At 36.5% G+C, this 12,740-nt stretch overlaps 1 protein-coding gene across 1 annotated transcript in view; it reads left to right on the forward strand.

The window, feature by feature from the left end:
* Positions 1–12,740, forward strand: part of DDX10 (DEAD-box helicase 10) — a 350,279-nt gene that overhangs the window by 55,562 nt on the left and 281,977 nt on the right. The window contains 1 exon segment of the mRNA XM_037841350.1: positions 693–777. Coding sequence (XP_037697278.1) covers positions 693–777 — 85 coding nt within the window.

The following is a 12,740-nucleotide window of genomic DNA, read 5'->3' on the forward strand; positions in this document are numbered from 1 at the left end:
CTGTTCTGTTTTTCTTGGTCCCCCTCCCCCATACTAACATTCAACCCTTTTGAATAGATTACATGACTTAAGTGATAGTTGAGATGATCAACCTTTCTTTTTTTCTGATAGAAATTGATTGGAAATTCTTGCAGCAAAATCCATAAATGATTGCAGGTAATTTTTTTAAGAGGATGAGGGCAGGATTCTCTGGAAATGAATGGAAACGGTAGTAGCCAGAAATATGTAAGGACTAATTATTGCCAGGAAATGGGGAAGGAGAGCTTGAAATACACCATTAATTCAAATGGAGGTGGGAGTAGAAGGAAAAGTAAACTTTCATTTAAATTTAAATTTAGAAATCAGTTTTCTAGTCCACTAGGAGCCAATGAGAAGGAAGTAGTTCTTTTAGTAATTAAATATCAGGGTATTTCATTATTTTTCTGACACAAAGCAATCTGTCTCTTCTGCGTCAGATATGAAAAAATCTTCACATTTGAATACTGCCATTAATTTTAGTTCACTTTGTCAAAGGAGAGAAATGTTTATTATCTCTTGGTGCATGCAGTTAATTTTATTTTTAATAGTATTCACAGATGATATCTATCAGTTTGTGTCTGAAAGTCCTAACAAATAATAATATAAATTAAAAATAACTCAGCAGGGGACATCTTGAAACTGACATCTTGAAACTTGACATTCCTTCCATGCAGATTTCCCAGCTGTGAATTGGGTTCTTCAGTTTGATTGTCCAGAGGATGCCAACACATATATTCACAGAGCAGGTAGAACTGCCAGGTAGGTGTGCTTCCCCTGCAGAGAAACAAATTATAGAGGAATTCAAGTAAGTGAGTGCTGGTTTGGCATTTTGCAGTCTGGCTTGACAGCCACTTGATGACAGATATCGGAAATGGCCCATACTTAATGATGAGTGCTGAGAGAAATCTATGAAAATCCTAAGAGCATTGTTTTAGCTTTTTGTTGAAACTTCTTCCTTTACTAAACTTTTCACCATAGCTGCCCATTGACCATCATTTGATTGAATCCTAATGATCCCTCAATGACATTTAGGAATGTTATCCCTATTTTCAGATGAGGAACGTGTGACTTAGAGCATTTGATCCACCATCTACAGAGCCAGGGTTTGTACCTAGGCAATCTTACTCCTGTAGTCTAGATCTTGTGCTTTTAAGCTCTGTGCTGTAGAGGTTCTAATAAGAGGCATGGATTTCTCTCTTTTCCTTTTTTCTATTACAGGAATTAGAGACACTGCTGTATATTTTCTCTTCTTTTTGTGCCCCCCCCCTCGCCCCCGATCCTGTATTTGCTGAAGAGCTGTTGGGTATTGTCTGGAAAAGAATATAGCAAAATCATAGTTATTTGGGATGAAATGACATAGAAAATTATCTGAATGAATGAAAAAGCCAACAAACTACATCACTGCTATTGAGGTTGCAGTGAAGTTGGGAGATTCATTCTCCTGGTGTAATTGTAAATGGTTAACATCTTCTTTCTGGATAGCATTTGCTAATACTTACCAAAAGTCTTAAAAAAGTTTTTTCTTTTGACTCAGTTAAGTCCACATCCAGACACTGGTCTTAAGAAAACAGAGTGATAAATACAATTTTAGTAAAGATGTTCATCTTACTGATTTTTATAATGGTTAAAAATTTGAAATAATGTAAATATTAATCACAATAGTGTTATGATTAGCCACAGATGAGCTACTTCTTTTGGTTTTATCTTCCCATTTTCTTCCTTATCTCAACTGGATGACTGGGTATTTATAATAATATGGATTTCAATGAGACATTGATATTTCATGATGGTGGAGACCCAAAGGACAGCTAGTCTAGTGGGACCAACGGTTGCTTCTGATTTCAAGCCACCAGCTTTTGTTTAAGGATTCCCAGGGACGGCTGGATCTTGAGACCCAAATTCCCATTCTTAATTCCTAATTCTTGACTTCAGATATAAATATTTCTAACAGAAAGGGCTTGCTGATAAAATTTAAGTATCAGCTTAGCTACTTTCCTGATTTTCAGCTGTTCCAAATAATTGGTATTTGAAATAAGGCTTCAGTATAAATGATAGGATTTATGTGAACTGTGTACCTTTTTCTGAGATGGAATTTTTGGGTTTATTTTAACATAAATATTAGTTATTATAGAAATAGCATCTGTAAGTATTGTGCTGCTGATTATAGATGTTTTTCTCCATGACTGAGAGTGCAGCAGATTTTTAAAGTGAAATTTTCTTGGTTATGTGAGGGAGACACAAAGCAGTGACATTTCTGGTTGGAGATTTATTGCAAGGGTAAGAGAAGGTTGATTCCTGGTGAGTATGTGGAAATTTCTGGAAAATAGGCAGATCCTTAAAAAAAAATAGGATACATTTTGATGTTTAAAGAATGATAGTATTTGTACAGCATATATTTTTTGGTGTTTTATTTATTTTTTTATTAGGAAAGTTGCAGGTTTACAGAAAAATCATGCATAAAATATAGAGTTCCCATGAACCACCCTACTGTTAACACCTTGCGTTAGTGTGATATATTTGTTACAATTCATGTATAGCATATTTCTCGAGCACTTCCTATATGCCAGGCATAGTGCTAGGCACTGAATAGTATGGCTTAGTTATAATGACCCTGTACTCAGAAACCTCTGTTTTACACTGTGCAGAAGAAATTAACATAGATGTGAGACTGCTGTCCTATAAAGGCCTGCTTATAAAGGCTGAAATCTGGGAACTTGGCTGGTAAACAGTTCCCGACACTTCCCTAAATTATAAGGGGGCCTCGCTTTGCCTATATTGTGCAAAGTATATGGTTTATATCAAACACCTGCATTTCTTATGGGAGTCTGGAATTTTGGTGCGTGCTAGGCAGAGGGTGCCTATTTGCAATCTTCAGTGAAAACCTTGGGCAGAAACATTGCATGTGTGTAGCTGCATTTTGTTGCTAGGGGAAGAGTGTGCTGTGTGCGCCCTCTCCTGGGAGGGACAAAGCATGAAGAAGCTTGCACACAGATTGTTTGGGACTCTGTGTATGTCTTTCTTCTTATGATACGGCTCTGTATCCTTTCTGTATCATTATAATAAATCTTAGCCCTGAGTATAACTATATGCTGAGTCCTTCTAGTGAATCCCTGAAAGTGGTCTTGGGGACCCCCAGCCTATACTCTAGTAAGCTTTGTGTACCTCAGGATGTCAAATCTTGGCCTAGGTGCCCTCATCTTTAAAATGAGAGGCATTGGTCTAGAGATCGTTGCTGAAGTATTTGCTAGCAATTTGTTGCTCAGCATAGCCACAAGTAAGTAAAACATACACATAACTTAGCGTGACTTGGGGTACAAAGTGATATAGGGGATATGACTTTTTGTTAAGTGAAATAGTAAGTTTAGGTAACAACTTTATGATTTCTTTATTGGCTTTTTGATGATCTTAGAAAAGTTTTTGGGACTTTCAGCTAGGTTAAATGTATAAAGATCATTTGTTTCATTTATATTCATATTTAAAGCTTTATAATGTGGTCTTAAAGGCATTTTAAAAAGCCTTAAGTTAGATTTCCTTGAAGATCATCTTTTCCCCATTCAGTTTCCTACTTTGGATTTATGGAGCTTCCTAGATCTATAGGTTATTGATTTTGGTCAAATTTGGAAAAATTTTAGCTGGTGCGTGTTTTCAAGTATTTTTTAATGCCCCACATTACCTCTCTTCTTTTTCAGGATCTCCAGTTACATATGTATTTGATTGCTTGACATACTCCTATAGTTTATGAGGCTCTGCTAATTTTTTTCAGTCTTTTGTCTTTCAGTGCAATTTGGATGCTTTCTATTGATCTGTCTTCAAGGTCACTGATATACTTTCTTCTCTTGTATCCAGTCTGTTGTGTCCAAGTTCATCTAGTGAATTTTTGACCTCAGATACTGTATTTCTTAGTTCCAGGATTTACTTTTGGTTCTCCAAATCTTTCTGGAAAATTTTTGTCTTTTGCTCATTGTATCCATCTTCTTTTGTTGATATCTTGAAAAACATGTTTATAAGAGTTATTTTAAGGTCCTTGTCTGATAGTTCCAACACCTGGTTTGTCTGTGGGTCTGTTCTATTGACTGTTTTTTCTCTTGTCTATGAATCACATTTTCTTGCCTCTTTACATGTTTAATAATTTGTCTCCCTGTCATTGCATCTAAAAGAACAGCTAAAACTGAAATGGTAATGTATCTCTCTCTCTCTCCCCTCCTTCCTTTCCTTCCTCCTTTTACAAAAAGAAAGACTGCTCTTTTCTCTTTGATGGACTTACTAGTTTGATCCAGTCAGGAGGTAGTTTGAGTGGGATTGTGGTTTAATTCCTTTTGCACAGGGTTTTTCAACCTTGGCACTATTTAGGGCTAGATAATTATTTGTTATGGGTACTGTCTTGTGTATTATAGGATGTTTAGCAGCATTTCTGGCCGCTTCTCACTAGATTCCTGTAGCACACCCCAGGTGAGACAGCCAAAAATGTTTCTATATCTTGCCAAATGTCCCCTGAGGCAAAATTGTCCCTAGTTGAGAACGACTCTCTAGTGGCTTCTTAAAATTCAAAAACTAGGAGTCTAAGGAGATCTCTTGTTTTTCAGCCCAGCTGCCAACTTCTTTGTAGCCACAGGATTGATCTCCTTGTTCTTACTGAAGTAGAATTGCGTTTTGCTTAAAAGTTTTGGTTAGATTCAGTTGACCCCTGGTTTTAAAGCCTTTGAAGTTGAGGTTAAGCCTCTTTCTAGGGCGGCTTGGGACCAAATATCCTAAGACTGCTAGACCTTGAAATATTGAGGCGACAAGACTAGAAAGCTATGAAATCAGGATTTCTTTCTAGACCTGGCCCTAACCTCTGCTTACTCAACAGAATTTCCATGTAAGAGAATTACTTTGTGGAAATAACTTTGCCGTGGAAATCCCTAGATTTAAATCCTACAGATGTACTCACAGTTTCTTCTAAAGTTTGGTTGGTTATTTTCTCATCCAAGCAAAGATGGTATTTATGGTAGGCTTGTTCTTTACCTGCCCTGCGCTAACCTTCCTGTATTCCTTGTTTATCTAGGAAGTTCCTTTGGAGATTAGTTCCTTTCGATTTCTTTGAGTCCATAGTTCTCCAATGGCTTTAAGAAAAGTGTAATTTTTTTGTAATTGTTTATCTGTTGTTTTGTTGTTTTAAGCTGAATCAAGTTTTTTCATGTCCTTCTACATCTTGATTGGAAGTAAAACTTTTCCTTTCTGTTCATTTGTTAATTTTCATAAAATGTGTTTCATGTGTAAACGTTTTTGAAATTGATTCAGATTTACTCAGTGGGCTTATTTCAAACATGGGCTGTAATAAAAATGTACACATTTAAATTACATATGTTTCTTTTGACCATAATGAACGAAGGGAAAGAATAGTAAAATAGCAAAAGTTAAAAGTATTTTAAAATAGGATTTATGTATTGTAGGGCTCAAAAGTAAAAGTCTTTATTGCAATTATATTGTCATTTAGTATTATGAACAAGGAATAGAGTTAGAACTGGGTTGTGTATGATGTCATTGTGTATTAAGACAAACTTGCCTTTATAATGGTGTTTTGGTTTGCTAAAGCTGCCTGAATGCAATATAACAGAAATCGGCTGGCTTTTATAATGAAGATTTATTAACTTACATTTACAGTTCTAAGGCTGTGAAAATGTCCCAACTAAGGCATCAACAGAATGATATCTGGATTCTGTTCTTTTGTAACCTAACATCTGGGACACCTCTGTCAAATGGGAAGGCACATGGCGACGTCTATTGGCCCTTCTCTCCCAAGTTTCATTGCTTCTAGCTTCTGGCTTTGATGGCTTCTTCTCAGCTTCTCTGGGGCTTCTTTGAGCTCTCTGTTTCATCTCTTTTAAAGGACTCCGGTAATAGGATTAAGACCCACCTTGAATGGGGTGGGTTCCATCTCAATTGAAATAACCTAACCAAACTTCTCATCTACAACAGGTCTGCACCCTCAGGAGTGGATTAAAAGAACATGGCCTTTTCTAGGGTGCATAACATCTTCAAGCTAGCACAATTGGTAGCATTTTGATTTCTTCTAGGATCTAAATAAAGTGGGGCATGGGTAGAATAGCAGCCTGGTTTCTAGTGTATAAGTAGGTTTATGGTGCATCAGTGGTTTTTAATGTATAGGGTGCATGTTTGAATTGTCTTTCATAGAGAGCTATCCTGAGAAGTCATTAGTGGTGGTTGAATGTTTCTCCACCATTATGTTCTCCTTAGTAAATGTGTGGTCTGTATGAATTTGCGCACATACCCATGTGTACATTTGCATTTTGTGGTCCTATGGGCCTCTTATAGGTAAGGTTGGATATGGTGTCTCATTTGCATATTTTACCAGTGACTTGCAGACTTTTTAGATGTGGACATGGAGAGGGCAAATTGGTCACTTTATATAATACATTTAACAGTATTTTTTTATTACACTTCGTATATGAAGATGATTAGATACCTTACTACATCAGGGTAAGCTCTGAGAAGGGGAAATATTTCAGGAGTTTTGGTTCCTGGAAGTGATGCTGAAAATATTGTATAGTTGAGTATGCTGTACATTGGGTCTTAATGACTCTGGAGATGAAGAACTTAGAACAGTATCAAGTTGATTGTATCTGAAGAAAGAGAATAGTTTGAGAAATTACTTTAATGTAATTTCTGATGTCATTAATTTTTAAAGTACAAACTTGTTTGATCCTTTGTAACCAATTAAAAATATTTTATAGTCAGTGGAAAGGTTTAACATGTAATGCTTATTTTTTTTTCTGGAAGTTTAATAAAAAGTAACCAAATTGAAGTTTAAAAGCTGCCATTAATGGGCTTAGAGATAATTAGAAAGTTTTGTGGGCCATGAGACTGGAGAATTGAATTGAATAAAGGCTAAATTAAATTTTGAAACTAATTAAAATCCTGTGTGTTATGCTGTATTTAAAACCTGGTTTCCAGATAGTGTTTGCTTTTAGAATTGAACTATAATATATAAATGTAGAAAAATGAATTCAGTGCTTTGTGGCAAAATAGCTAAGGTTTGGGGAAACTTCTTTTTCCTTTCTGTGTTTTAGTTAAATGGAAATAAAGGTTGATTCAGATATTTATTGCCTTAAAGTATTCTCTTAGTTTATTCAGCTGTCAAAGTCTTTTGATCCATAGCAGTTGAAAAAAAATTCCTATTTTCTTTACATCCACACCCCCTTTAACAAAATGATCTCCTTTAGGGACATGGGGGAAAAGCTCCTGGGTAATCTTGGCTTCTTGGGACCATTAGGATGAAGATGAGAAACTTCCTTTAAGTAAAGCAGGGGAATGAATATAGTTTTATAAGGCTGTATCCTGTGATGCACTTTACCACTTACAAGCAATTCTTTTTAGGGCTTGCAGTTTTTGATACTCAAGAAACAAAGCTCTTCTGGTTTTTATAAAAATCTGTAAATGAAAATAGAAGATTTAGGAATGGATAGTAGGCAAACATTACTCTTTTTATGCTTTTATTTGGGGGGAGACGTGGAAGGCAGTAGTTTATATGTAACTTTTCCCCCCCAAGAATAGTAGGAGGTAAAAATAATTTCATCAATATTCCAAAAATGCTTTGCTGCATTTTGTGGATCTCATAGTTTTTTGGTATGAGTAATTTAGGCAGGTCCACTAGGGGACAGCAGAGGCCAAACCTTTGCATTGTGCACTCCCTGAAAACAGTTTAGATCTCAAATATTAAGGTGGAAACTAGTTTAAAAGTTGCAGTGTGATAACTTGTGAAAAGTTCATGGTTTTTGGAAAATAACTGGTACTTCATGGAATAGTTAACAAGATAACCTTGCATATTGAAGCAGTGAGGAGCTGGGGTAGATTATGGCCAGTATAGCTGTAGAGATAGAAAAGGGGCTGGTATTTCTTAGGAATCTATTGCTTGCTGGCACTTACTCCCTTGCTCCCCTACTGTCTATTCTCAAAAAGCAGGCACAGTAAGTCTGATCCTGTCACCCCCTCTGATGGCTTCCCATTTCACTCAGAGTAAAGCCAATGACTTACTGGGCCCTATGCTTCTCTTTCCTCTCCATTTCTTACTATTCAAGTATCAACATGGCTATCTTCTTTACCCTCCCTTAACCACGTCTTGTTACCCTGCTCTTTTTCTTTTTTCCATAGCACTTACCAATACTAGAGTATTATCTTATTATTTTGATTATTTGTTTCTCTTTCTCCATACTAGAATGTAAGCTCCATAAAAGCGAGGATCTTTGTCTATTTCATCGATGTACCCTAAGTGCCTAGAACAGAGGGTGGCAAATAGTAGACACTTGAGATAAGACAAAGAATTGGATTATCAAATAAGATTCGTGAGCCAGAGATCATACCCAATATATTAGTTATCTGCTCTTGTGTAACAAAATGCCCTTCAACTTAGTGGCTTAAAGCAATAACCAATTATTATCTCACAGGTTTTCTGAGTTAGGAATCTGGGCATGTCTTAGCTGGGTCCTCTAGCTTTTAATCTATCACGAGACTGTAATCAAGGTGTCACCAGTACTGCAGTCATTTTGAAGCTTGATTGTGGGTGAATCAGTTTCCAAGCTTACTTACGTGGTTGTTGGCAGGATTTGTTTCCTCACTGGCTGTGGGCTGGAGGCCTTTCTCAGTGCCTCTGCAGGTGGTCCTCTACATAGTGCAGCTCACAACATGGCATCTGGCTTCATCAGACAGAGCAAATGAAAGGGTCAGGAAGGTAAGATGGAAGCAGCAATGTCTTTTATGACCCAGTCTTGAAAGTTACACTCTAACTTATCTGTAGGATCTTAGTGGTTATACAGGTCAGCCCTATTCAGTGTGGTGGAGACTATATAAGGTCTCTACCATATATAAATCTTATATAGCGGAGAATATTGGGGAACCATTTTAGAAGCTGCCTCTCACATCCAGTATCAAGTTTTACAAATAATTTCAAGGATCAGAGTAATTACAAGATATATGTGAAGCAGGCAGAGGGTTGAGATTTCCGATACAGAACACAGCTCCCCAGATTCTACCAGAGAGACATACCCCTTGAATCCATAGATTATAAACAAACCTGGTACATACTGTTAAATTAAATGCATTTCATAGATAAGTACTCTCATGACAGTAAATACCATATGTGTTTCCCAGGAGGTTTGTCATTAGCATGTTTACAAGGAGATTTAACTTAATTTTCTTTTTCTTTTTCATTTTTTTGCTGGGCTCCCCTCCTCCACCCACAAAAGGAAGATGGATTGCAGCTTAACCATTTACTTCCTAACAGTATTTGTTGAGTGAATAAATGAATGAACTCCTTTTGCCCTTAAAACAGCCCTATAAGGGAGGTTTTATTAGGAAACTCTTACAAGCTCTGAGGTAAAATGTGTCTAAGATTACTCAGTTTAGTAAGTTATCAGGGACTGGATCTATACTCAAGTCTTTCTAACTGTAGAATTCAATGTTCTTGCCAGTGTGCCCAAATCCAGCCGTTCTTATTTAGTGATTAAATGGTTGCTGATCTCATTCAGGGCATCCTGAATACATGAAAGCTAAATACTTGGTGAAGGAGGTAGATGTCTTTATTTAAATTTGCTGCCATTTGTTCTCGTGAAGATAATTAAACATATATGCTTGTTCCTTTTTTGTTTATTTGAACTATGGTAGATGTCCCATAGTTGATCAAACACTAGTGTCAAAGTTCAGGAAACTGAGATTTGAATTTGGCGTTGTCACCTAATAGCTCGTTATCTCTGGACTAGTTCTTACCCTCTCTAAAACTCAATTTCTTCTCCTGTGAAACAGGGTTAGTCATATCTAGTTCTTACTTAATCCTAAAAGTACTATTTTACAATCTTCACAGAGTTCACATTAGTGGTAACATACAATGTCTCTCCTTTTGTGTCTGGCTTATTTCACTCAGCATTATGTCTTCAAGATTCATCCATGTTGTCATATGTTCCATTGTATGTATAACCACATTTTGTTTATACACTCATCTGTTGAAGGACACTTGGATTATGTCCATCTCTTGGTGGTTGTGAACAATGTCACTATGAACTTTGGTGTGCAAATGTCTGTTCATGTCACTGCTTTCAGATCTTCTGGGTGTATACCAAGAAGTGAAATTGCTGGATTGTAGGGTAACTCGATATCTAGTTTTCTGAGGCTCTGATAAACTGTCTTCCACAGCAGCTGTACCATTATACATTCCCACCAGCAATGAATAAGAGTTCCTATTTCTCCATATCCTCTCCAGCATTTGTAGTTTCCTGTTTGTTTAATGGCAGCCATTCTGATTGGTGTGAGATGATATCTCATTGTGGCCTTGATTTGCATTTCCCTAATAGCTAGTGAAGATGAACATTTTTTTCACATGATTTTTAGCCATTTGTGTTTCTTCTTGGGAAAGATGCCTTTTCATATCTTTTGCCCATTTTATAATTGGACTGTTTGTACTATTGTCATTGAGTTGCAGGATTTCTTTATATATGCAGGATATCAGTCTCTTCTCAGATACATGGTTTCCAAATATTTTCTTCCATTGAGTTGGCTGCCTCTTCACCTTTTTTTGACAAAGTTCTTTGAGGGACAGAAGCTTTTGATCTTGAGGATTCCCATTTATCTATTTTTTTTTATTTCATAGCTTGTGCTTTGGGTGTAAGGTCTAAGAAGCTACCTCCTAATACTAGTTCTTGAAGATGTTTCCCTATGTTATCTTCTAGGAGTTGTAGTACTATCTCTTACATTGAGCTCTTTGATTCACTTTGAGTTGATTTTTATATAGGATGTGTGGTGGGGGTCCTCTTTCATTCTTTTGGATATGGATATCAAGTTTTCCCAGTTCCATTTGTTGAAAAAACTGTTCTGTTCCAGCTGAGTGGATTTGTGGGCCTTATCAAAAATCAGTCAACCACAGATCTGGGGGTCTATTTCTGCACTCTTGGTTTGATTCCTTGATCAGTATATATGTCTCTGTGCCAGTACCATGCTGTTTTGACTACTGTGCTTTATAGTAGGCTTCAAAGTCAGGAAATCTAAGTTCTCCCACTTCGTTCTACTTTTTTAGAATGTTTTTAGCAATTTGAGGCCCCTTTTCATTCCAAATAAATTTGATAACTAGCTTCTCCAAGTCTGAAATATATGGTTGGAATTTTGATTGAAATTGCATGGAATCTGTAGATCATTTTGGTAGAATTGACTTCTTAATGATGTCTAGTCTTCCTATCCATGAACGTGGAATATCTTTCCACCTATTTAGGTTCTGTTTGATTTCTTTTAGTAAAGTTATGTAGTTTTCTGTATAGAGGTCTTTTACATCCTTGGTTAAGTTTATTCCTAGGTACTTGATTTTTTAGTTGCTATCCTGAATGGAATTTTTTTCTTGTCTCTTCAGGTAAGTCATTCTAGTGTATAGAAACATTATTGACTTTAGTGCATTGATCTTGTATCCCACCACTTTGCTGAATTTGTTTATTAGCTCCAGAATCTGTGTCGTTGATTTCTTAGGGTTTTCCAAATATGTGATCATATCATCTGCAAATAATGACAGTTTTACATCTTCCTTTCCAATTTGGATGCCTTTTATTTCTTTGTCTTGCCAGACTGCTCTGGCTAGAAATTCCAGCACAATGTTGAATAACAGTAGTGACAGCGAGCATCCCTGTCTCGTTCGTGATCTTAGTGGGGGAGGCTTTTGGTCTCTCACCGTTGAGTACTGTACTGGCTGTGGGTTTTTCATATATGCCCTTTATCATATTGAGGACGTTTCCTTCAATTCCTACCTTTTGAAGTGATTTTTACCAAAAAAGGATGCTGGATTTTATGGAATGCTTTTTCTGCATCTATTGAGATGATCATTTGATTTTTCCCTTTTGATTTGTTAATGTGTTGTATTTCACTGATTGATTTTCTTATGTTGAACCACTGTTGCATGCCTGGAACGAACCCCAGTTGGTTGCTGTGTATGATTTTTTTAATGTGTCTTTAGATTTGATTTGCAAGTATTTTGTTGAGAATTTTTACATCTATATTCATTAGGGAGATTGGCCTGTAGTTTTCCTTTCTTGTAGCATCTTTATCTGGTTTTGTCATTAGAATGATGTTAACATCATAAAATTAGTTGGGTTGTGTTCCTTTTTCTTCAATTTTTTGAAAGAGTTTGAGTAGGAATGTTATCAGTTCTTTTTGGAAAGTTTGGTAAAATTCCCCTCTAGCCTTCTGGCCCTGGGTTTTTATTTGTAGGCAGCTTTTTTTTTTTTATTTTGAAATAAATTCAAAGTTACAGGAACAGTTGTAAAAACAATAGAAACCCCACACACAGCATACCCTGATCCCCCTCCCCCAATACCCCAATCCATCAACTTTAACATGCTGTCACACTGCCATTTCTTTCCCTCCCTCCCTATCATCCATCATCTATTGCTTTGTCTTCTGAACATTTGAGAGCAAGCTGCACACATCCTTGAACAAACACTGTAATTCACATATACAATTCCCATGTACAAGAACATTCTTTTTTGCAATCCTGTTAAGCGCAGCTAAGAAGTTCAAGAAATTCAACATTGATACAAAGCTTACATTCTATATTTCCTTTTTTTTTTTTTTTTTTCCTTATGTCCCATCTGTGTCCCTTTGAGCCTCCTCTTCTCCATCCTCAGATCCCATCCAGGATCATCCTTGGTATTCAATTGTTATCTATTTAGACTGTCTTTTTTTTTTTTTTTCAA

The sequence above is a fragment of the Choloepus didactylus genome, chromosome 6, assembly GCF_015220235.1.
Source record: "Choloepus didactylus isolate mChoDid1 chromosome 6, mChoDid1.pri, whole genome shotgun sequence".
NCBI lineage: Eukaryota > Metazoa > Chordata > Mammalia > Pilosa > Megalonychidae > Choloepus > Choloepus didactylus.